Source organism: Sinohyriopsis cumingii, chromosome 9 (genome assembly GCF_028554795.1).
Source record: "Sinohyriopsis cumingii isolate HCF-2022 chromosome 9, ASM2855479v2, whole genome shotgun sequence".
NCBI lineage: Eukaryota > Metazoa > Mollusca > Bivalvia > Unionida > Unionidae > Sinohyriopsis > Sinohyriopsis cumingii.
This window is the reverse complement of record NC_142969.1, coordinates 107,077,186-107,102,216: the sequence shown is the minus strand read 5'-3', so window position 1 is coordinate 107,102,216 and position 25,031 is coordinate 107,077,186. Positions and strand designations below refer to the sequence as shown.

Sequence of the window (25,031 nt, the reverse complement as noted above, 5' to 3'; positions counted from 1 at the left end):
AGTCAATGATCAACTGATGTCTTAACTGTGTTGTAGAGGAATAAGGACAGAAATCCAATGTGAATGTGTGGAAAACTTCCTCTGTCCAGTCCTGTAAGGCTGAGTCTTCACACATTATAGTAGGATCTAATAACGATGAGGGACCATACAAGCCAGTTCACTGCTTTGGATAAAGGTAGTAATGTCGATGCCTGCGAAGTAGTTGGAAAAGAATTCCCAGGATAGTGGATCAATGCACATGCAGCATGACAATTCCAAGCTGTTGCTAGGTAGAAGTTCCCTTTGGGTGGCAAAGGCTTGAGGATGAGTGAAGAGACATCTTTTGGAAACTGAGGCACCAATATGCTCATCGTATGCTGGAAATGTCTAGCAGCAATGTGCAGATATGACTGATCCAAGAGATTGCCTGCATGTCATTCATGTGTTGGCAGATCAGGGTCTGTGTTGTACTGATTACTACTAACAAATTGCAAAGATCCTTATTTACTGGAACAATATCCAAATCCAGACCTGGATCTGTACAGTTTGCAATCAGACTTGGCCTATAGGTGAGTATATACAGTATTACAAGCTTCCCACAAACTAAGGTAATGATTTTGATATCAATTTCTGTGTCTAATGAAATAATGGCCGCTGCCTAGGTTGAAATTTACTTCAAATAACTCAGAATTTAATTAACAATAGGTTGGTGCTGAGCATGAAAGTTTATAAAATAATTCAGGATCTAACGGACCCAGGGAACGCACTTTTCGTAGACACCCATAGATGCAATATAGAATTTTGTGATGTTTTAATAAGAACTCTTTGGGTAATCGGAGTACCCTGGCATATATTTTTTTTTAAAGTGCCTTCCCTGGGTACCATGTATGATTAAATGGAATGGCCCTAGGGAACTAATGGTTAGTGCCCAGGAAAAAGGTTGATTTAAATAATTCAGAATCTAATGAACTAATGGTTGGTGCCTAGCACGTAAGTTTACTTCAAAATAATTCAGTCATAAGATTCACCTCTTGCTTATTTCTTTTTTACAATGGTTCCTTTATAACGACTTTTGTGTGATTCAAAAGATGAAAGCAGTTTAATGTATAATACATTTTCTAAGACCACAGTGTGGAAAATAAACTGAATAAATGAATTCCATTATTTTGAAGATTAGGAAACTAGTAGATAAGCTTCAAGTTTAGACAAACAAAGAATTAAACATTATCCCACTTGCAAAATGCCAGAGAATAAAGAAATATCATTTATTTTTGTTGGTCTCAATTTTCATGCTTTTGCTAAAAAAAAAAGGATATTTTCATGGTTACTTAAATTTTTGGCTTTACCTGTTTAAGTCTACAGGTATTTCATTTCAAGGATTTCCCCTACAAATAGCCCAAATAAAAAATGCAAACGAACACAAACAAATGAAAAAAAATAGTATTCACTTCAGTGTTAAAAACAAATACCACCTGTATAAGCACAAATCAAATACCTGTCAAGATCAATCACTTAACACTCAACATCAATTGGAGCCCATACAGGTAACAAAACTAAGCTAACTGATTATTAAAGAATGCATGTATTGATCTCCTTCATGAAGTTACACCATCAATTACCTTGTGACAAGCATGGCATTAACACAGTGGTTCAAGAGTGGCCAAATTCAATGTAGATCCCCTTCAGCTGGAATAATGTCATCATTCCACATGTCAAACATGTGAGTTGGAATAATGTCATCATTCCACATGTCAAACATGTCAGTTGGAATGTCATCATTCCACATGTCAAACATGTGAGTTGGAATAATGTCATCATTCCACATGTCAAACATGTCAGTTGGAATGTCATCATTCCACATGTCAAACATGTGAGTTGGAATAATGTCATCATTCCACATGTCAAATATGTCAGTTGGAATGTCATCTTTCCACATGTCAAACATGTGAGTTGGAATAATGTCATCATTCCACATGTCAAACATGTGAGTTGGAATAATGTCATCATTCCACATGTCAAACATGTCAGTTGGAATAATGTCATCATTCCACATGTCAAACATGTCAGTTGGAATGTCATCATTCCACATGTCAAACATGTGATTGCTGCCCCCTGCTTATTGCAATTAGCACACAATTTCAAAATATGATGTGCTGAGAGTCAATCAAAGTGCAAAGATACTAACTAAATCAAAAACAAAAACATTTGGCTAATTTTTTGTTGGGTTTTTAAAATCATAGTTCGGGACAACAATGAAATCCACACAAATGGGTCCCCATGAAAATTAGTGATACTAAGTATCTAATATGTTACATTTTTTTTACAAAATGAACATAAAGGCTTAATGCATCTGTGTGTCTGCCGACGTAACAAATGGGAAGTGATATGTATATTTTGATATCAGCTTCCTCAGGCAACACACACATCAAGCATCAAACTCTACTTCATGCACAAACTTACAGAAAAAATTACTGCTAACTCATCCCTTTGTATCATACTTCCATCTTCAAAGGTTACGAGATTGTCCACACGGTTAAACATACGAGCCATTCGTGTAAGCCACACTTCGAAAAATCCAGATTTTATCAGAATCAACTGATCATCTTGAGACAGATCAGAAAATCCTGGAAGAAAAGAAAGACTGATGAAAACATAAAGACAAAAATAAGAGGACAATGTTAGAAGTAAATAAAAAAAATGGAGATCATGACACTAAAATCAAGCAAACTACAAGGATCAGTTTATTATATTTGACCTTGGTTACATTCTGTGTATTTAAAATTGACATTAATTTTTATGACAGTGTTCTTAAAAGTCCAGCTTCAGCACAGGACACAACACTAACATTAATCACAACAAAACATACATTTAAATATGGTGCCTGTCTTGTCTTGCTGACCTTCAATAAAAAGTGATCCCTCCCCACAAAGCAAATATATCAACTTTTGATTTATACAGTCATTCACTTTATGCCTGTACTGCTCCAGTGTTCTTGCAGTAAGAGCATGTGGGAGGCTGCGGGTTCAAACCATATCAAAATGGTACTAACAGCTGCCTCACTCAAAAGTCTGTATTTAGTACCAGACAGCATCCTAAGCATTAACAAATTACAGCAGTAAAACAGCTCTGCAAAAGGCACATGCTTGAAGAAAGCTATTGTGCAGTACCACCTGGCCTAGAAGACACCTCCATGTAAAGGACTTCTACTTATAAAGAAGCAAGTTTGTAAATTCCCGTTTTGCTTAACTTGCATGTAAATGGTTAGGGTTATGGATATGGATTTGGTTAGGTTTAGGGTTAGAAAAGACCCAGATCTCCTCAGAGTCTTCCAAAGACAGATTCCACTATACAGTGGTTACTCACAATAGCATGGAAACTCATATATATATATATATATATATATATATATATATATATATATATATATATATATATATATATATATATAACACCAGTATAGTCATGGATCCCCACTGTCAGGATGAATGACCAACCTCATTATAGCATGGACACTCATGTATATAACACCAATATAGTCAGGGAGCCCCATTGTCAGGATGAATGACCCACCTCATTATAGCATGGTCGCTCAAATAGCACCAGTATAGTCATGGATCCCCACTGTCATGATGAATAACCCACCTTATTATAGCATAGACACTCATATAAGACCAATAGAGTCAGGGATTCCCACTGTCAGGATGAATGACCCACCTCATTATAGCATGGACACTCATAAAACACCAATATAATCAGGGATCCCCACTGTCAGGATGAATGAGCCACCTCATTATAGCATGGACACTCATATAACACCAATATAGTCAGGGATCCCCACTGTCAGGATAAATAACCCACCTTATTATAGCATGGTCACTCAAATAACACCAATATAGTCATGGATCCCCACTGTCAGGATGAATCACCCACCTTATTATATCATGGACACTCATATAACACCAATATAGTCAGGGATCCCCACTGTCAGGATGAATGACCCACCTCATTATAGCATGGACACTCATATAATACCAATATAGTCATGGATCCCCACTGTCAAGATGAATGACCTATCTCATTATAGCATGAACACTCAAATAGCACCAGTATAGTCAGGGATCCCCACTGTCATGATGAATAACCCACCTCATTATAGCATAGACACTCATATAAGACCAATATAGTCAGGGATTCCCACTGTCAGGATGAATGACCCACCTCATTATAGCATGGACACTCATAAAACACCAATATAATCAGGGATCCCCACTGTCAGGATGAATGAGCCACCTCATTATAGCATGGACTCTCATATAACACCAATATAGTCAGGGATCCCCACTGCCAGGATGAATTACCCACCTTATTACAGCAATGTCACGCATAAAACACCAATATAGTCTGGGACCCCACTGTCAGGATGAATGACCACCTCATTATAGCATGGACACTCATATAAGACAATATAGTCAGGAATCCCCACTGTCAGGATGAATGACCCACCTCATTATAGCATGGATACTCAAATACCACCAATATAGTCAGGGATCCCCACTGTCATGATGAATAACCCACCTTATTATAGCATAGACACTCATTAAACACCAATATAGTCAGGAATCCCCACTGTCAGGATGAATGACCCACCTCATTATAGCATGGACACTCATATAACACCAATATATTCATGGATCCCCACTGTCAGGATGAATGACTCACCTTAGTATAGCATGGACACGCATATAACACCAATATAGTCAGGGATCCCCACTGTCAGGATGAATGACCCACCTCATTCTGGCATGGACACTCATATAACACCAATCTAGTCAGGAATCCCCACTGTCAGGATGAATGACCCACCTCATTCTGGCATGGACACTCATATAACACCAATATAGTCAGGGATCCCCACTGTCAGGATGAATGACCTACCTCATTCTGGCATGGACACTCATAAAACACCAAAATAGTCAGGGATCCCCACCGTCAGGATGAATGACCCACCTCGTTATAGCATGGACACTCAAATAACACCAATATAGTCAGGGATCCCCACTGTCAGGATGAATGACCTACCTCATTCTGGCATGGACACTCATATAACACAGTTATGGTTAGGAATCTCATTGCCTGGGTGAATGACCCATATCATAATCACATCTGTTCTGTGGCCACCTCTCCAACACAGTGTAAGGAGAGGACATATAAGAGAAGTGGCCTCCAATGAAACAAACAATACACTTCTTTTGAGTAGTATAGACTGCTGAGGATGGCGTCTTAGGAGAAAGCTCTCAGGTTGATCATTCTTTAGAGGGGTTTAATAAGTCAAAAGTTTTAAATACTCAAGGATATTCCAAATATTTCTGAAGTGGGGCATAGGCCTTTACAATTGGGAAAACATGCATATAACGAAGCAAAATTGTGAATTTTCAAGAAAACAGAAAATCTAGTCTGCATGTGTAATAGGTAGTGCAAAATTAAATCAGAACTGACAAGTGTAAAATAAAACATTGTCCTAGACAAATACAAACAAGATAACTAAATAGCTTTGAAGTTTCTCTCTAGCACTCTGGCATTCCTTTAGCATGGATGGTCAGTAATTTCTGTTTTATAGTACATATTTCCTAATGAAAACTCGTACTTATTTTCTAATGAAAACTCTTATCCCAAATGCACACTTTACATGGCCAATGTCCAACTTCAATGCTTGGAGGGTATGTTGCTACTAGACTCATGGCCAAAATCAAAAGAACGTTTTAACCAACTCATAGATGCTTTTGAGTAGAAAATGAATAGGTATCATTCATCTGTATAAATCTGTACAGTGCCAATCTACCATTTCAGTCTCCGACTAAAGTAGTATTTGTATTTTAGACACAGTTTGTTATCTACATTAAGCCGCAGTACCCTGATTGGTCAAAACCTGTGTGGTCCACATCAGATTTGACCAAAAAAAACATGGTCCACATACTAGGCAAGTCTCTAACCTTATTTTCTACACTTTTACATGCATCCTAATCTAAGGCTGTTTTTAGGTTAAAAACACTTGACCAATTTACTAACTGTGGTGTGCTACCTTAGCATGCTAAGTGCCATATGTTTTATTGCTAAGTGTGGTCATACAGTCCTGTGCAGCAGAACTTTTCTAGTTTCCCATACAATAACTGGGATGCATACAACATATTTCATTTTTATAGTTCTTTCTCATAGTTTCCTTAGAAATGCAATAAGGAAAAAAAGATTTTGTTATTTTACTTGTTATCTCCAACATTGATCTTTTTTATTAAGAACTTTCACTTCAAAATTGGCAAAATATACAAACTTTTGGAAATGGGAATGGGGCCAAAACTGCCCTGATAACGACCTAGGAAAATCCATGGCACATCAAGACTATATTAGATATTACTGTGGGTGGTGGGTGGGGTGGGGTGGGGTATAATGTTTGTGCTGTTGCAAAATATAATATTTTTTGACAATAATCAATTTATGAATGGGGGAGGGAAACCTGTTCAACTACAGATAGATGTACATGTATGTTTATTGGTTCATCAAATCAGTTGTCAATGCAGCAACCACAAAATTTACAACAATGGTACTGGACTAATAGAGCTGAAAACCCACTATTTTTCACTTTATGAGTAGCTAATAAAAGAGCAAAATGTTTATCATTCTTGAAGCTGGCAAACAAAACCTTAATTGCACTTTTTTGTTCCCTTTTTTGGAAATGTGAAACTACACACCATCAGCATGTATAAACTGGAGCAAGAGAGAATTAAGGTTAGAGGGAGAAGCTATGCCTTACTGCCAAACTGCTGTGAGGTACCTACAGGGTCAATTCTAAAACCAACAAGAGTCCCAAGAAGGTACTTGATGTCTACTGAGTCAAATAATTTCCAGGAATTCAAGAACAACTTCTTCATTTAAATTCTACATGTTGATATTCTTCAGTGTTAACAAGATTTTCAAATTAGATGCAGTGGTAGATGTCAGCTTGGCACCATTTTGATTTAGGACAAAGTGGTCATCATCAGAAGTGTTATGATGAAAACCCCATATCACAATGGTCATCGATTCAGCAGGAGTAGTAACAACAATATTTTTAAGGCCATTGTTATGTCAGCCATACTGGGTGAACAACTGGCACCATTTTCATTCACTAGGTTTCATAAAGAATATATATTGGTGAAAACTCTAAATTGATATAAGTATCCATTTGGGAGAAGAGATAATAATATTTTCAAGAAAGTCACCCTGTTGGACATATTGGGGTTAGTCATTCTAATTAAGGACCAATTAAGTACCATAAGAACACTTCTGATGAAAATCCCATGCAAAAATGGCTTTCCATTTAGGAGTAGTGAATACAAGATTTTCAAGATGGACACTTATTGAAGATCTGGCCAGCATCATTGCAATTTAAAATTGATAAAACATTATAAGTCTTTCAACAAAAACTCCACAATGATACGGGCATTCATTTATGCGAATTAGCAAGATTATCAAGCATGCCACAGTGGCAAGCATACTAGACATCAAATCATCGGTTTCATTTAGGAATAACTAGACATCAAATCATGAGTTTCATTTACGAATAACTAGACATCAAATCATCAGTTTCATTTAAGAATAACTAGACATCAAAAGAAGTCTTCAGGTGAAAACATGATGTGAATACATTGGTCACCCTCTTATGCTGCTAACCCTTCTGCACTGGAAATGTGGCCTCATAAGCAGGTGGCCTTTCCAGAGGGGGACTATATTTTTTGTGAGAAAAATAATGTAATGTAATTTATGTAGTAAGAATGTAGTATGTAGTGGTATGTAATATATGTAACACATAGTAAGAAAGATACATGTAACTTCAAAGCATTTAATATCTTCATTTAAAAGTAACATATTGATCATCAAAAGGGTCTTCTTGTCTCATTTCAAGTGAACATACAATAAATGGTTCCTATTCTTGACTTAAGCATGAAATGTGGGTGGGATATTTTTGTCATGCACATTGCAAATAATTTCAAAAACTTTATTTAAATCTTTATGCATACAGAATTCTATTTTCCTTATCAGTTATCATGTTTTTATTTGAGTCTTTCCAACATTACATTGTTGCCCCCCACCTGTGATGTTGTTGACTCAAATAACTTTTACTTTTCTTTCAAAGCAATGTCTTCATTTATGTGATGACATTTTAAAGTTTTGCAAAGATTTATTCCCATGCTGTTAAGTTTACAGTACTGCAATTTAATTACGTAGATGAAACTTCTGTAGAGTGGCTGAAATGCCTTTTTTTACAAAAAGGAAATGATTCAGGTTACATGACTTTTCAGTCTTTGTCATGGTTAATTTCTTTGTTAATCCACAAAATCTATATTTTCCAAATACATAGGAGATTTCATGAATTCAATAGGGTATTGCAAAAAACAATGGGTGATACAGTAAAAACCTGTTATAAGCGACCTCTGCTATGAACGATCACCTGTCACTTCTGACCACCATCACAATGCACAGACTGATTTATTATATAAACGCTGTCATGAGCGACTACCTGCTGAATAGAACCAGCAGCCATGATGTCTTGGCAAAATATGTATTTAGACAATGCTATGAACAACTGCATTGCAAAAACAGGGATAAACTCCACTGACCTTTATTTAATCCAATGACAGCTTATTTGTTTGAAAAAAATAGGCTGGCAACTGGTATCTGATATTTTGTAAGTATGCTTATAGTGTTTCATATTTTCAATTGTAAACCAGACTAAAGTACCAGTCAAATATTTCAGCATGTAGCCTGGTTCCCAGCCTTATTGTAGCTACAGCCTATGAGCAAGACTCAGTATCCAAATCTGAACGAACGTCTGTATCACAAGAACAGAGACAGAAACCACTAACCCTTTTGTAATCATATGTAGCAAACGATCTCTTGAATAGTAAAGATTGTTGGGATCAAAAACATGTATGAAAAGAACACAAAAAAGGATTCTGGCTACTGGTTTGTAGATAGTGACAGATGGTACAGTCTGTAAACCAGGCTAATATACACGTCACGAATTTGCCATTGTAGTACTGAAATTAACATAGTGGTCACATATATTGTTTGTCTTTAGAGTTAATATGTATTGAATGGGCTGAATAAGGTCTTTTTCTCTTAAACCAGCGAGTGAGAATTGTTTGAGGGATTCAACTGATAGTGTTAAAGGCTTGTGATGTTTGTTGTTTATTTTTTCCCCTGATGTTAGTAATTACATCCCAGTCACCAGGCTGTGGTCTATTCAAGTTGGTGTGACTGGGTTGCATACTTTGTTTATAGATTTAATCCCTGTATGTCTTCTTTGAATTTCTCCACTGACTTTTTGTCTCTTAGTAAACTTTTCTGTTTCTGTATAACTGTTTCTTTTTATTTCATCAGAAGGTAGATATGCAATGTACATGTATAGATTTTTCATACTTTCCCAAAGCCTAGTCAAAACCATCTTTACAGGTGACATTACAACTGAACACTAGTAATGTTAATAACAATGGAAGAACTGCCAACTAAAATAAGATAAATTTTAACACAGGAGAAAATAATTATTGTGACTGAAAGAAGTGAAAAAGAGCAGAACAGTCGCAAAATAGTGGTTTAAATGTCGGTAAAACAAATTCAGAGTGTTATAAAGGAAAAGGAGTAAATCAGAAACGATTTCATGCACTAATACATGTACATGTGATCTTCAAATGTAAATGTGATTTCATGTTTAATGAGAGAAGTATATCTTTATTACTATATAATTTGGTTTTCAGATGAATGCATATATTATTTTAGCAAGAACTATTAATAAAAAAAAATATAATATATGTACAACAATTGTGTCTATTTTTATTCAAACTGTTCTGAAACTGGACCTTGGAAACTGTTCTTTTTGTACACACCTATTACGAGAGACCACCTGTCTTGAGAGACCATTTTTTGGGGGGCCAGAAGGGGCAGTCTTAAATAACGGGTTTTACAGTATTAAAAGACTTACTTGGCTTTTTCTGCATAACGTTTTAGAAGTTAGCACTAATTCTGATCCTGCAATCACATGTCTTAATAAAGATCTTATCCCTAATGCAATCACATGTCTTACTAAAGATCCTATACCTAATGCAATCACATGTCTTACTGAAGATCCTATACCTAATGCAATCACATGTCTTACTAAAGATACTATACCTAATGCAATCACATGTCTTACTAGAGATCCTATACCTAATGCAATCACATGTCTTACTAAACATACTATACCTAATGCAATCACATGTCTTACTAAAGATACTATACCTAATGCAATCACATGTCTTACTAGAGATCCTATACCTAATGCAATCACATGTCTTACTAGAGATCCTATACCTAATGCAATCACGTCTTACTAAAGATACTATACCTAATGCAATCACATGTCTTACTAAAGATACTATACCTAATGCAATCACATGTCTTACTAGAGATCCTATACCTAATGCAATCACATGTCTTACTAAACATACTATACCTAATGCAATCAATGTCTTACTAAAAATACTATACCTAATGCAATCACATGTCTTACTAGATATCCTATACCTAATGCAATCACATGTCTTACTAGAGATCCTATACCTAATGCAATCACGTCTTACTAAAGATCTTACACCTAATGCAATCATATGTCTTACTAAAGATAGTATACCTAATGCAATCATTTCTTACTAAAGATCCTATACCTAATGCAATCATGTCTTACCAAAGATCCTATACCTAATGCAATCATGTCTTACCAAAGATCCTATACCTAATGCAATCACATGTCTTACTGAAGATCCTATACCTAATGCAATCACATGTCTTACTAAAGATACTATACCTAATGCAATCACATGTCTTACTAGAGATCCTATACCTAATGCAATCACATCTTACTAAAGATACTATACCTAATGCAATCATATGTCTTACTAAAGATACTATACCTAATGCAATCACATGTCTTACTAGAGATCCTATACCTAATGCAATCATATGTCTTATTAAAGATACTATACCTAATGCAATCACGTCTTACTAAAGATCTTACACCTAATGCAATCATATGTCTTACTAAAGATAGTATACCTAATGCAATCATTTCTTACTAAAGATCCTATACCTAATGCAATCATGTCTTACCAAAGATCCTATACCTAATGCAATCATGTCTTACCAAAGATCCTATACCTAATGCAATCACATGTCTTACTGAAGATCCTATACATAATGCAATCACATGTCTTACTAAAGATACTATACCTAATGCAATCACGTCTTACTAGAGATCCTATACCTAATGCAATCACGTCTTACTAAAGATACTATACCTAATGCAATCATATGTCTTACTAAAGATACTATACCTAATGCAATCACGTCTTACTAGAGATCCTATACCTAATGCAATCACATGTCTTATTAAAGATACTATACCTAATGCAATCACATGTCTTACTAAAGATCTTACACCTAATGCAATCATATGTCTTACTAAAGATAGTATACCTAATGCAATCATTTCTTACTAAAGATCCTATACCTAATGCAATCATGTCTTACCAAAGATCCTATACCTAATGCAATCACATGTCTTACTAAAGATCCTATACCTAATGCAATCACGTCTTACTAAAGATCTTATACCTAATGCGAGCACATGTCTTACTAAAGATCCTATACCTAATGCAATCACATGTCTTACCAGAGATCCTATACCTAATGCAATCATGTCTTGCTAAAGATAGTATACCTAATGCAATCATGTCTTACTAAAGATCCTATACCTAATGCAATCACATGTCATACTAAAGATCTTATACCTAATGCAAGCACGTCTTACAAAAGATTCTTATACCTAATGCAAGCACATGTCTTACTAAAGATCTTACACCTAATGCAATCATGTCTTACTAAAGATCCTATACCTAATGCAATCACATGTCTTACTAAAGATCCTATACCTAATGCAATCACGTCTTACTAAAGATAGTATAGCTAATGCAATCATGTCTTACTAAAGATCCTATACCTAATGCAATCATGTCTTACTAAAGATCCTATACCCAATGCAATCACATGTCTTACTAAAGATAGTACACCTAATGCAATCACATGTCTTACTAGAGATCATATACCTTAGTCCTAATGCAATCATATGTCTTACTAAAGATCCTATACCTAACATAATCATGTCTTACTAAAGATTCTATACCTAATGCAATCACATGTCTTACTGAAGATCCTATACCTAATGCAATCATGTCTTACTAAAGATCCTATACCTAATGCAAGCACATGTCTTACTAAAGATCCTACACCTAATGCAATCACATGTCTTATTAAAGATCCTATACCTAATACAGTCATGTTTTACTAAAGATCCTAATGCAATCATATGTTCTATTACAGGTCCTGTTCCTACTCCCAATGTGTTTGACTTCCAATAACTTCTAACAGAATCTTAAAGATGACATTGCTGCTGTCACTGTCCAAAATGTCAAGCCTGTCTCTACTCATATGAAACATAAACTCATTACATCCAATTCTACATTCAGTTATCACAGCATGTCAAATTCAAGATAAATTCTCATTACATTCATTACTACAGTCAATTATCATAGCATCAACTCTCATTAACTTCAGTTTTATATCCACAGCAATACAAATTAAACATCATCTGTAACTAGATAAAATGATTATATATTTTCTAGAGACAGTTAGATCAGTGAATCACCTGGAATTCGCTTGGCAAATTCAACAACACTCTGTATGGCTGGGGTGATGTAGTTAGCAAAGCACTGCCACATCAGCATTCTCTGGGACTCCAATTCTTCATCGCTAAACTGTACCAGAGTTTCTGGAATTTCTATCTTCTTCATCTATAGACAAAATAAACAACTATGAAAAAATCCTTGCATATACAGGCAATCTATACTGAATTACTTTTAAATTTTTTTGTAGAAGCCTGAATCAGTTGGAAATCAAATTTTATGGCACTGAAACCCACAATATACATAACTTTTGAAATGTTCACACATTGGCCAAATACGTGCCAACATAAAACTGTTCTATTCACACTTCTGAAATAATGTTACCAAAGTTATATTACACATAAAAACGTTACGTTACCAAAGTTGAGACTCATAAAAGAATTATGTCACCAATGTTATGTCACACATAAAAATCCTGAATGGCATTGCAGTTTTATCTTCAAAAAAGATTATTTGACCACATTACTAACACAGGCATCACAACACATACAACATACTCTGACATGTAACACAGGTCATAATCACAACACATACAATATTCTTTTTGATGTGGAAGAAAGGTCACAGCACATACAACAAGCTTTGATGTGGATCAGGTCATGATTATAACACATACAACATACTCTGACATGTAACAGGCTATAATCATAACACATACAACATACTTTGATGTGTAACAGGCTATAATCATAACACATACAACATACTTTGATGTGTAACAGGTTATAATTATAACACATACAACATACTTTGATGTGTAACAGGCTATAATCATAACACATACAACATGCTTTGATGTGTAACAGGCTATAATCATAACACATACAACATACTCTGATGTGTATCAGGCTATAATCATAACACATACAACATACTCTGATGTGTAACAGGCTATAATCATAACACATACAACATGCTTTGATGTGTATCAGGCTATAACCATAACACATACAACATGCTTTGATGTGTAACAGGTAATAATTATAACACATACAACATACTTTGATGTGTAACAGGCTATAATCATAACACATACAGCATGCTTTGACATGTAATACAGGTCGTAATCATAACACATACAACATACTCTGACATGTAATAAAGGTCATAATCATAACACATACAACATACTCTGACATGTAACAAAGGCCATGATCATAACACATACAACATACTCTGACATGTAACACAGGCCATGATCATAACACATACAACATACTCTGACATGTAACACCTGCCATGATCATAACACATACAACATACTCTGACATGTAACACCTGCCATGATCATAACACATACAACATACTCTGACATGTAACACCTGCCATGATCATAACACATACAACATACTCTGACATGTAACACCTGCCATGATCATAACACATACAACATACTCTGACATGTAACAAAGGCCATGATCATAACACATACAACATACTCTGACATGTAACACAGGCCATGATCATAACACATACAACATACTCTGACATGTAACACCTGCCATGATCATAACACATACAACATACTCTGACATGTAACACCTGCCATGATCATAACACATACAACATACTCTGACATGTAACACAAACCATAATAATAACACATACAACATACTCTGACATGTTACACAAACCATATTCATAACGCATACAACAATCTTTGACATGTGACACAGACCATATTCATAATACATAAAACAATCTTTGACATGTAAAAGACAATGTACATGTGAAGATTTATTTAGATGCACCCAGCACATTTAGGAGGGTGCATTGATAAAATAGGACCCAAATAAATGAATTACTTTAACTGTCCTATTAACATATTTACAAAAATAATGTGACAACATACATTAATTTTTAAAGGGTGTGAAATCTGAATTGATAATGAAATCTTTTGAAAACTGCATGTCCAAATATGTTCTTAAATTTTATTAAAACTAATAAAATAAAAAACTGGTCATTCCTGTTTGTTTACACATTTCTTCCTAACTGCAAACATTTGAAGAACAAAATGGAATAATTCTAGAGGCAATATAGGAAACTCTAGATGCTTGCAATACATACAAAATAATGTAAATTCAAGCACATGTAGTTTTATATTTGTATGCCAATATTCCCATCCAGGGATGCATGTAGGCTATGGTCTGCACTGGGTTAATGTGTTGCATAATGGTATTCATTACACAAGACTAGTATCTACATTTACTTGGATTTTAATAATTTCAAAATATTAAATATTACTCACTGAGAGTGAAATGTCCATCAATGTTTAATCTTAGGTGTTTACTAGTAAGTATATTGCTTCCATTTCATTCAAGTCTGAACAACTCATATTTCTATTACATTTTGTGTTTTGCTGTACACTGTTTGTGTTTTGCAGTACACTGCATTTGATGCAATAAAAATTTTGATTTGATTTATATTTGCCTTTTTCGTAGGTCAGACCTAATTCTCAAGGAATATTTCCTTAGTTATTTGTCAGTGCAGAACCCTTAGCTTGTAATGGCAGCACTGCACTCCCTTTGTTTTCCCAACCCTTTGATCAAGCCACAAATCTTATACCTGTCCAAACCTTTTCCAGGGCTATTTCTCAAAACTCAAGGACCATAATAAGTATGTTTATTGTTTATCGATCGTAACTGTGTTGTGTTTGAAACAAATATTTTAACCAGTGCTTGGTACTCTATGAAATTAACAATTATCAATTTTTTAAACTCTGTTTTTAGAAATTCCATAATTTTTCCAAAACTCTGCATGGTTTTGAGAAATTCCATGACTTTTCTGGGCCCCTGAAATTTATCTTTTAAATTCCAAAACTTTTTCCAGGATTCCAGGACTCGCTGGCACCCTGTATAAAGCCCCAACTGCTACAATGTTTCAACTTATTTTTGAAAATTCCTGCAAATACCAGGGGAAAAAGAAACCAGAGTCATCTTTGTAAGGTCTCTGCATTTAAAATAAATCTGCACACTTAAAATACTATAAAGTCAGAGTTGGCTTGCTTTTAAAACAAAATAACCATTGAATTTGATAGCCTAAGTTGAAAATGGGTGTATTTCCCACTGCCAGGAGTGTTTATTCACCACCCAAGCCTCTGGTATATTATCAATGTTAGCAAAAGTGAATGTAAAACTATTTAATAATAATGATTTTTATTTGCAAAATATTGTTATATTGTTATAATACACTTTTTGTTCTACACCATACATCATGCCATGCAAGAACTGTTTATGCCTTGAAGCAATCAGTTATATCTATCCCTCTCTCACTCCTGTTTGTCCTGTTGTTGGATCCAGTTTTCAGTCTGATAACAAATTTATACCCTTGAGCACAACCAAACACAACTTATTTATGCTGTGATATATTCATTGATGTGAAGATAATTTATATCAATGAACAATGTGTCGATGTTTGTACCTGATATAAGCGATACACACTATGGATGTATATGCTACAACACAGAACCATATAAAATTTGCATAATGGATATGTGCGAGTCTTTTACACATAAACTGCCTATGAAGAACGACAAAAGAATTAAAAATAATAAGTGAGAACAGTACATGGTTAGTTTCTTTCAGTTTATTATCAAATAAGCATTCCATTTGCCTATTTAATTGTAACATAGAGGGGTAGGGGTGGCAGCAAATTCAACACAATTAGTTTCATTTCTGTAACTGTTGAGACATATGATCAAAGTTACAAGAAAAGTTTAACTATAAGTTATGGGACAGGAAAAAAATTGTTTATTTTATCTTGTCCGACAATATATGGTAAATACGGTAACATGGCGACACTTCGCCTGAAATCACTCCAATTTCACATGACATCAAAAGAGTGTATTCGCTTAATTTCTTTGTGAAGGATGTAAAAAATGCAACTGTTTTATACTTCTTGGTCTACATGATTACAACAAGAGACAACGATCATAACAAGACTGTACTTAAAGCTAGTAAAATACTGATGGCTGATAACTATTTCGAGATTTTTTTCCATATAAAACTGCACACCAAATCTGGTTTAAATCAAATGATTCCCAGTGAAGTTCTCATGCAGGAACCAAACTGCTGATGCATGGAAAGATAGATGGATTAATGAATGTTATTACAGGTTTTGTCGAGATAGGACCTGATTATTAAATTCATATAGTTTCTGAAAATAAACTTACAATCTTGACCAGTGCATCCTGAATAACAAATGTACAGTAAACAACAAAGATCCTTACTAATGTTTCATTTTTACGTTGCAGTACTTTCACTTTGTCCTCTGTTACCCCACAGTTTGTATGATGAGCCTGAGATACATTGAGAATGATGTCATAAATTGCGAGCTGTTTGTTTTCTATTGACGTAGGATCCAGGCTGGTATCTGTTGATGTAACATGCTGCTCATCCTGGCTTTTAGATCGCTTTGGAACTCTTCCATATCGTACAGCTTAAATGAGAGAAAATACAAACCTACATGTAAATCACCATCTAAAATACGGGTCTTCTTTTGTAATAACAGTTAAGTTGAATACAGTTTCACCAAGGAACAGCACTTTTGATGTACAGCATGTGATATGATTTTCAAAATCTAAAGGAAAAAGCACCATAAGAAAATTTTAAATTTATCACTGTTACGTCAGGGTCTATTATAGAACTGGAATATTATTTTTTTAGGGGTGGAATTCCCTAATCTATCTGAAAATAAAGGGGAATTTTCCAAATATTGGAGTAACTGATAATGAAATAGAGGTAGGACATGAAAATATATTGCATGATTTTCTGGATAATTTTAAACATTGGCATAAATCCTAAAATTGCATGTTCTAGAATAAACCATGTCACGTTTGAATCCAGAAAAGATTATTTGCATTATGTATTTCAAGTACAGTGTGCGACAGTTGTAAGGCTTTTCTGCCTTTTATAATTTTTATATAAAAACTATATTAATTTTGAAAAAAACTACAACAAGAGAGCTTAAATGACATGTTTTAGTGCTACAATGCAAAAGACCTGTTTTCATAAATATCACATACACCAGAGCACTGAAAAGACTTTACAGAAATTTAAAGGGTGAATGTTTCTAGTACAGTTGTTTATGAAATGCTCAGTCACAAGATGCAGACAGAACCTCAGGCATGTATCATTCTGTTTCTTGTCAATTTAAAATGACAGAACCTCAGACGTGTACCATTCTGTTTCTTGTCATCCCAATTTAACATGACATAACCTCAGGCATGTATCATTGCTTCTTGTCAAATTAAAATGACAGAACCTCAGAACATGTACCATTCTGTTTCTTGTCAATTTAAAATGACAGAACCTCAGGCATGTACCATTCTGTTTCTTGTTAAATTAAAATGACAGATGCTCAGACATGTACCATTCTGTTTCTTGTCATTTTAAAATGACAGAACCTCAGGCATGTACCATTCTGTTTCTTGTCAATTTAAAATGACAGAACCTCAGACACATACCATTCTGTTTCTTGTCATCCCAATTTAAAATGACAGAACCTCAGGCATGTACCATTGCTTCTTGTCAAATTAAAATGACAGAACCTAAGACATGTACCATTCTGTTTCTTGTCAATTTAAAATGACAGAACCTCAGGCATGTACCATTCTGTTTCTTGTCATCCCAATTTAAAATGACAGAGCCTCAGACATGTACCATTCTGTTTCTTGTCAATTTAAAATGACAGAACCTCAGACATGTACCATTCTGTTTCTTGTCATCCCAATTTAAAATGACAGAACCACAGGCATGTACCATTGCTTCTTGTCAATTTAAAATGACAGAACCTCAGACATGTAACATTCTGTTTCTTGTCATCCAAATTTAAAATGACAGAACCACAGGCATGTACCATTCTATTTCTTGTCATCCCAATTTAAAATGACAGAGCCTCAGACATGTACCATTCTGTTTCTTGTCAAATAAAAGTGACAAAACCTCAGACATGTACCATTCTGTTTCTTGTCATCCCAATTTAAAATGGCAGAACCTCAGGCATGGACCATTCTGTTTTTTGTCATCCCAATTTAAAATGACAGAACCTCCGACATGTACCATTCTGTTTCTTGTCATCCCAATTTAAAATGACAGAACCTCAGACATGTACCATTCTGTTTCTTGTAAATTTAAAATGACAGAACCACAGACATGTACCATTCTGTTTCTTTTCATTCCAATTTAAAATGACAGAACCTCATACATGTACCATTCTGTTTCTTGTCAATTTAGAATGACAAAATATCAGACATGTACCATTCTGTTTCTTGTTGATTTAAAATGACAGAACCTCAGACATGTACAATTCTGTTTCTTGTCAACTTAAAATGACAGAACTTCAGACATCTACCATTTTGTTTCTTGTCAATTTAAAATGACAGAACCTCAGGCATGTACCATTCTGTTTCTTGTCAATTTAAAATGACAGAACCTCAGACATGTACCATTCTGTTTCTTGTCATCCCAATTTAAAATGACAGAACCTCAGGCATGTCCCATTCTGTTTCTTGTCAATTTAAAATGACAGAACCTCAGGCATGTACCATTCTGTTTCTTGTCAATTTAAAATGACAGAACCTCAGGCATGTACCATTCTGTTTCTTGTCAATTTAAAATGACAGAACCTCAGGCATGTACCATTCTGTCCTTGTCATCCCAATTTAAAATGACAGAACCACAGGCATGTACGATTCTGTTTCTTGTCATCCCAATTTAAAATGAGAGAACCTCAGACATGTACCATTCTGTTTCTTGTCAAATAAAAGTGACAAAACCTCAGACATGTACCATTCTGTTTCTTGTCATCCCAATTTAAAATGGCAGAACCTCAGGCATGGACCATTCTGTTTCTTGTCATCCCAATTTAAAATGACAGAACCTCAGACATGTACCATTCTGTTTCTTGTCATCCCAATTTAAAATGACAGAACCTCAGACATGTACCATTCTGTTTCTTGTAAATTTAAAATGACAGAACCACAGACATGTACCATTCTGTTTCTTTTCATTCCAATTTAAAATGACAGAACCTCATACATGTACCATTCTGTTTCTTGTCAATTTAGAATGACAAAATCTCAGACATGTACCATTCTGTTTCTTGTCGATTTAAAATGACAGAACCTCAGACATGTACAATTCTGTTTCTTGTCAATTTAAAATGACAGAATCTCAGACATCTACCATTTTGTTTCTTGTCAATTTAAAATGACAGAACCTCAGGCATGTACCATTCTGTTTCTTGTCAATTTAAAATGACAGAACCTCAGACATGTACCATTCTGTTTCTTGTAAATTTAAAATGACAGAACCTAAGACATGTACCATTCTGTTTCTTTCATTCCAATTTAAAATGACAGAACCTCATACATGTACCATTCTGTTTCTTGTCGATTTAAAATGACAGAATCTCAGACATGTACCATTCTGTTTCTTGTCAATTTAAAATTATAGAACCTCAGGCATGTACCATTCTGTTTCTAGTCAATTTAAAATGACAGAATCTCAGACATGTACCATTCTGTTTCTTGTCAATTTAAAATGACAGAACCTCAGGCATGTACCATTCTGTTTCTTGTCAAATTAAAATGACAGAACCTCAGGCATGTACCATTCTATTTCTTGTCATTTTAAAATGACAGAACCTCAGGCATGTACCATTCTGTTCTTGTCATCCCAATTTAAAATGACAGAACCTCAGGCATGTACCATTCTGTTTCTTGTCAATTTAAAATGACAGAACCTCAGACATGTACCATTCTGTTTCTTGTCAATTTAAAATGACAGAACCTCAGACATGTACCATTCTGTTTCTTGTCAATTTAAAATGACAGAACCTCAGGCATGTACCATTGCTTCTTGTCAAATTAAAATGACAGAACCTAAGACATGTACCATTCTGTTTCTTGTCAATTTAAAATGACAGAACCTCAGGCATGTACCATTCTGTTTCTTGTCAAATTAAAATGACAGAACCTCAGACATGTACCATTCTGTTTCTTGTCATCCTAATTTAAAATGATAAAAACTCAGGCATGTACCATTCTGTTTCTTGTCAAATTAAAATGACAGAACCTCAGACATATACCATTCTGTTTCTTGTCATCCCAATTTAAAATGACAGAACCTCAGACATGTACCATTCAGTTTCTTGTCAATTTAAAATGACATAACCTCAGACATGTACCATTCTGTTTCTTGTCAATTTAAAATGACAAAATCTCAGACATGTACCATTCTGTTTCTTGTAAATTTAAAATGACAGAACCACAGACATGTACCATTCTGCTTCTTTTCATTCCAATTTAAAATGACAGAACCTCATACATGTACCATTCTGTTTCTTGTCAATTTAAAATGACAAAATCTCAGTACCATTTTGTTTCTTGTTGATTTAAAATGACAGAACCTCAGACATGTACAATTCTGTTTCTTGTCAATTTAAAATGACAGAATCTCAGACATGTACCATTTTGTTTCTTGTCAATTTAAAATGACAGAACCTCAGGCATGTACCATACTATTTCTTGTCAATTTAAAATGACAGAACCTCAGGCATGTACCATTCTGTTTCTTGTCATCCCAATTTAAAATTACAGAACCTCAGGCATGTACCATTCTGTTTCTTGTCAATTTAAAATGACAGAACCTCAGACATGTACCATTCTGTTTCTTGTCATCCCAATTTAAAATGACAGAACCTCAGGCATGTACCATTCTGTTTCTTGTAAATTTAAAATGACAGAACCTCAGGCATGTACCATTCTGTTTCTTGTCAATTTAAAATGACAGAACCTCAGACATGTACCATTCTGTTTCTTGTCAATTTAAGATGACAGAACCTCAGACATGTACCATTCTGTTTCTTGTCGATTTAAAATGACAGAACCTCAGACATGCACCATTCTGTTTCTTGTCAAATTAAAATGACAGAACCACAGCCATGTACCATTCTGTTTCTTGTCAATTTAAAATGACAGAACCTCAGGCATGTACCATTGCTTCTTGTCAAATTAAAATGACAGAACCTAAGACATGTACCATTCTGTTTCTCGTCAATTTAAAATGACAGAACCTCAGGCATGTACCATTCTGTTTCTTGTCGATTTAAAATGACAGAACCACAGACATGTACCATTCTGTTTCTTTTCATTCCAATTTAAAATGAGAGAACCTCAGGCATGTACCATTCTGTTTCTTGTCAATTTAAAATGACAAAATCTCAGACATGTACCATTCTGTTTCTTGTCGATTTAAAATGACAGAACCTCAGACATGTACAATTCTGTTTCTTGTCAATTTAAAATGACAGAATCTCAGACATGTACCATTCTGTTTCTTGTCAATTTAAAATGACATAACCTCAGGCATGTACCATTCTGCTCTTGTCATCCCAATTTAAAATGACAGAACCTCAGACATGTGCCATTCTGTTTCTTGTCAATTTAAAATGACATAACCTCAGACATGTACCATTCTGTTTCTTGTCATCCCAATTTAAAATGACAGAACCTCAGACATGTACCATTCTGTTTCTTTTTATTCCAATTTAAAATGATAGAACCTCATACATGTACCATTCTGTTTCTTGTCAATTTAAAATGACAAAATCTCAGACATGTACCATTCTGTTTCTTGTTGATATAAAATGACAGAACCTCAGACATGTACAATTCTGTTTCTTGTCAATTTAAAATTACAGAATCTTAGACATCTACCATTCTGTTTCTTGTCAATTTAAAATGACAGAACCTCAGGCATGTACCATTCTGTTTCTTGTCAATTTAAAATGACAGAACCTCAGGCATGTACCATTCTGTTTCTTGTCATCCCAATTTAAAATGACAGAACCTCAGGCATGTACCATTGCTTCTTGTCAAATTTAAATGACAGAACCTATGACATGTACCATTATATTTCTTGTCAATTTAAAATGACAGAACCTCAGGCATGTACCATTCTACTTCTTGTCAAATTAAAATGACAGAATCTCAGACATGTACCATTCTGTTTCTTGTCAATTTAAAATGACAGGACCTCAGGCATATACCATTCTGTTTCTTGTCAATTTAAAATGACAGAACCTCAGACATGTACCATTCTGTTTCTTGTCGATTTAAAATGACTGGACCTCAGGCATATACCATTCTGTTTCTTGTCATTTTAAAATGACAGAACCTCAGACATGTATCAATCTGTTTCTTGTCATCCCAATTTAGAATGACAGAACCTCTTGGCTTAATTTATATACTTGCGTATGAGTTGAGTCACACTGAAAACAACAAAGATCCTGATTTGCCATAGCATAATGAGCCTGCAGATCAGGGTCTATGTTGTACATCCAACTGATGACTCCTAACAAACCTACCAAATCCAGACCTGCTGGTGCATCATGCGACATCAGATCTGGGTCTGTGCAGTTTGTAGTTGGGCTTATCTTATAAGCAAGTATATACAGTATAGTGTAGTGGAATCACCAAGTGTTTGATTAGCAATAAATATTGAGTTGTACTTCTAATCTAAATGTCCCTTTTTGAAATGACAGGCAAAAGAGGTCTCTAAGTCTTACTTTCATCTACTTCAAAGATTGAATGATCAATTAACCAGACAAATCCATTAGCTGGCGATAGTTTCCAATGTCATTAACACAGAGTAAAAGGTAATAATAGCATCCTTTTCATTCACCTGAGATAATATATATATAAATCTAGACGGTGTTCAATGAATACTTTGATGACAAGAGTCAATGTCCTACATTTCTAACTTGCTGAAATGGTTGGGATGAGTCACTGGGATTTAACACAACATCAGCAGAATATAATGCTAATTAACAGTCTGAAGTTAGGAGAAAGGCATGTTATTATAATATTCAAAACATACTAACGAAATATTTCATGTTACTGGTGAGAACATTTCACAGCATCATACTACTGTAATATTTCATGTTACTGGTGAGAACATTTCAAAGTATCATACTAATGTAATATTTCATGATAATGTTTCATCATATTAATCTGTATTTTTTGTGATAATATATGTTTTTCTTTTCAATATTTTTAATATATTCACAAAATTTGAAATTCTAACACTAGTAAGAAATGGTATCATATCTACCATCCTTACAGTCATGCTGCCATGGTAGACAAATGATTTGCAGTCATTCTTGTACCCAAGGTATGATTTGCAAAAGTAATTTGAACGGCATCAAAAACATTGATGAATATTTATATTGTACTCCCACCCACCAAGAAAATTTTTGTTGCCAACCTTGCCTACTAATATATATATATATATATATATATATATATATATATATATATATATATATATATATATATATATATATATATAACACTGATTTTTGAAAGATGTTAATCTTGCCATGGTCAGTGTGACACATAAAAACTACATTTCACAAATAGGCTATGAACCATCTTAATTCACTAACATGGGATTAATGGCCCTGGTTTGGGGCATGATTAATCTGTAATTAATTTTGATAGCAGTAAGACACAGGTAAGGTGGATTTGGGGTCTAAACATCGGAATAGACCAAAGTTAAGATAATGCAGAGATAATTTTGTGCCATCAATGAAATAAGTGTCACAAAATAAAAAAATTCTGAAATTGTTATTAATAAGGGTGGAAAAGAGAATTATTCTAACTTCGATGGGTGTGTATTAATAATGGTGGTTAGATAAATTTATTCCTGACTGGATAAGCTAACTGGGGGGCGGGTTCCTAGACGAAAGTCAATGTCTGAAGTATTTTCCCTTGAAATACTTGTTCTATGGGAAAGCAAAAAGTTCTTAGCTCTGGAGGAGCAGAAGGTATTCTCTCATTATAAAATGTTCAAGGGAAGGGTGTTGAAAGTTTGAGGGACATGGAAATTAAAGATACAGAGGTGATTCTGGAACACAGAAGCTAATGAATCTCAAAAAGTGCTATTTATCTGTCTCAGTCTCATTCATACATTGATTTTCCTTTGACGTGTTTGGAAGTTAACTGTTGCATTCACTAATCTTCAATATTATATGAAACATTTATTCTAAGAATTTCATACATTATTTTCTTGAAATAATTGTTGAATTTATTTGTTCATATGTAATGTGAATCATGTTGTTTAGGAATTGATATTACTATGTCTGGATATAAATTATATGAATTGTTAGCAAATATTTTAGTTAAGACATGAAGTGAATTTAACTGATTCATCTGTATAAATAGATGTGAATTCTTTTAGCCTA

At 34.5% G+C, this 25,031-nt stretch overlaps 1 protein-coding gene across 1 annotated transcript in view; it reads right to left on the bottom strand.

Moving 5' to 3' along the window:
• LOC149792434 (ecdysone-induced protein 78C-like) overlaps window positions 1-25,031 on the bottom strand; it is a 147,021-nt gene that overhangs the window by 20,360 nt on the left and 101,630 nt on the right. The window contains exons 4-6 of the mRNA XM_089971001.1: window positions 17,014-17,222; window positions 12,749-12,893; window positions 2,440-2,603 (exon numbers count right to left, since the gene is read on the bottom strand). Of these exons, the coding sequence (XP_089827127.1) occupies window positions 2,440-2,603; window positions 12,749-12,893; window positions 17,014-17,222 (518 nt within the window). The remainder of the gene's footprint in view (window positions 1-2,439; window positions 2,604-12,748; window positions 12,894-17,013; window positions 17,223-25,031) is intronic.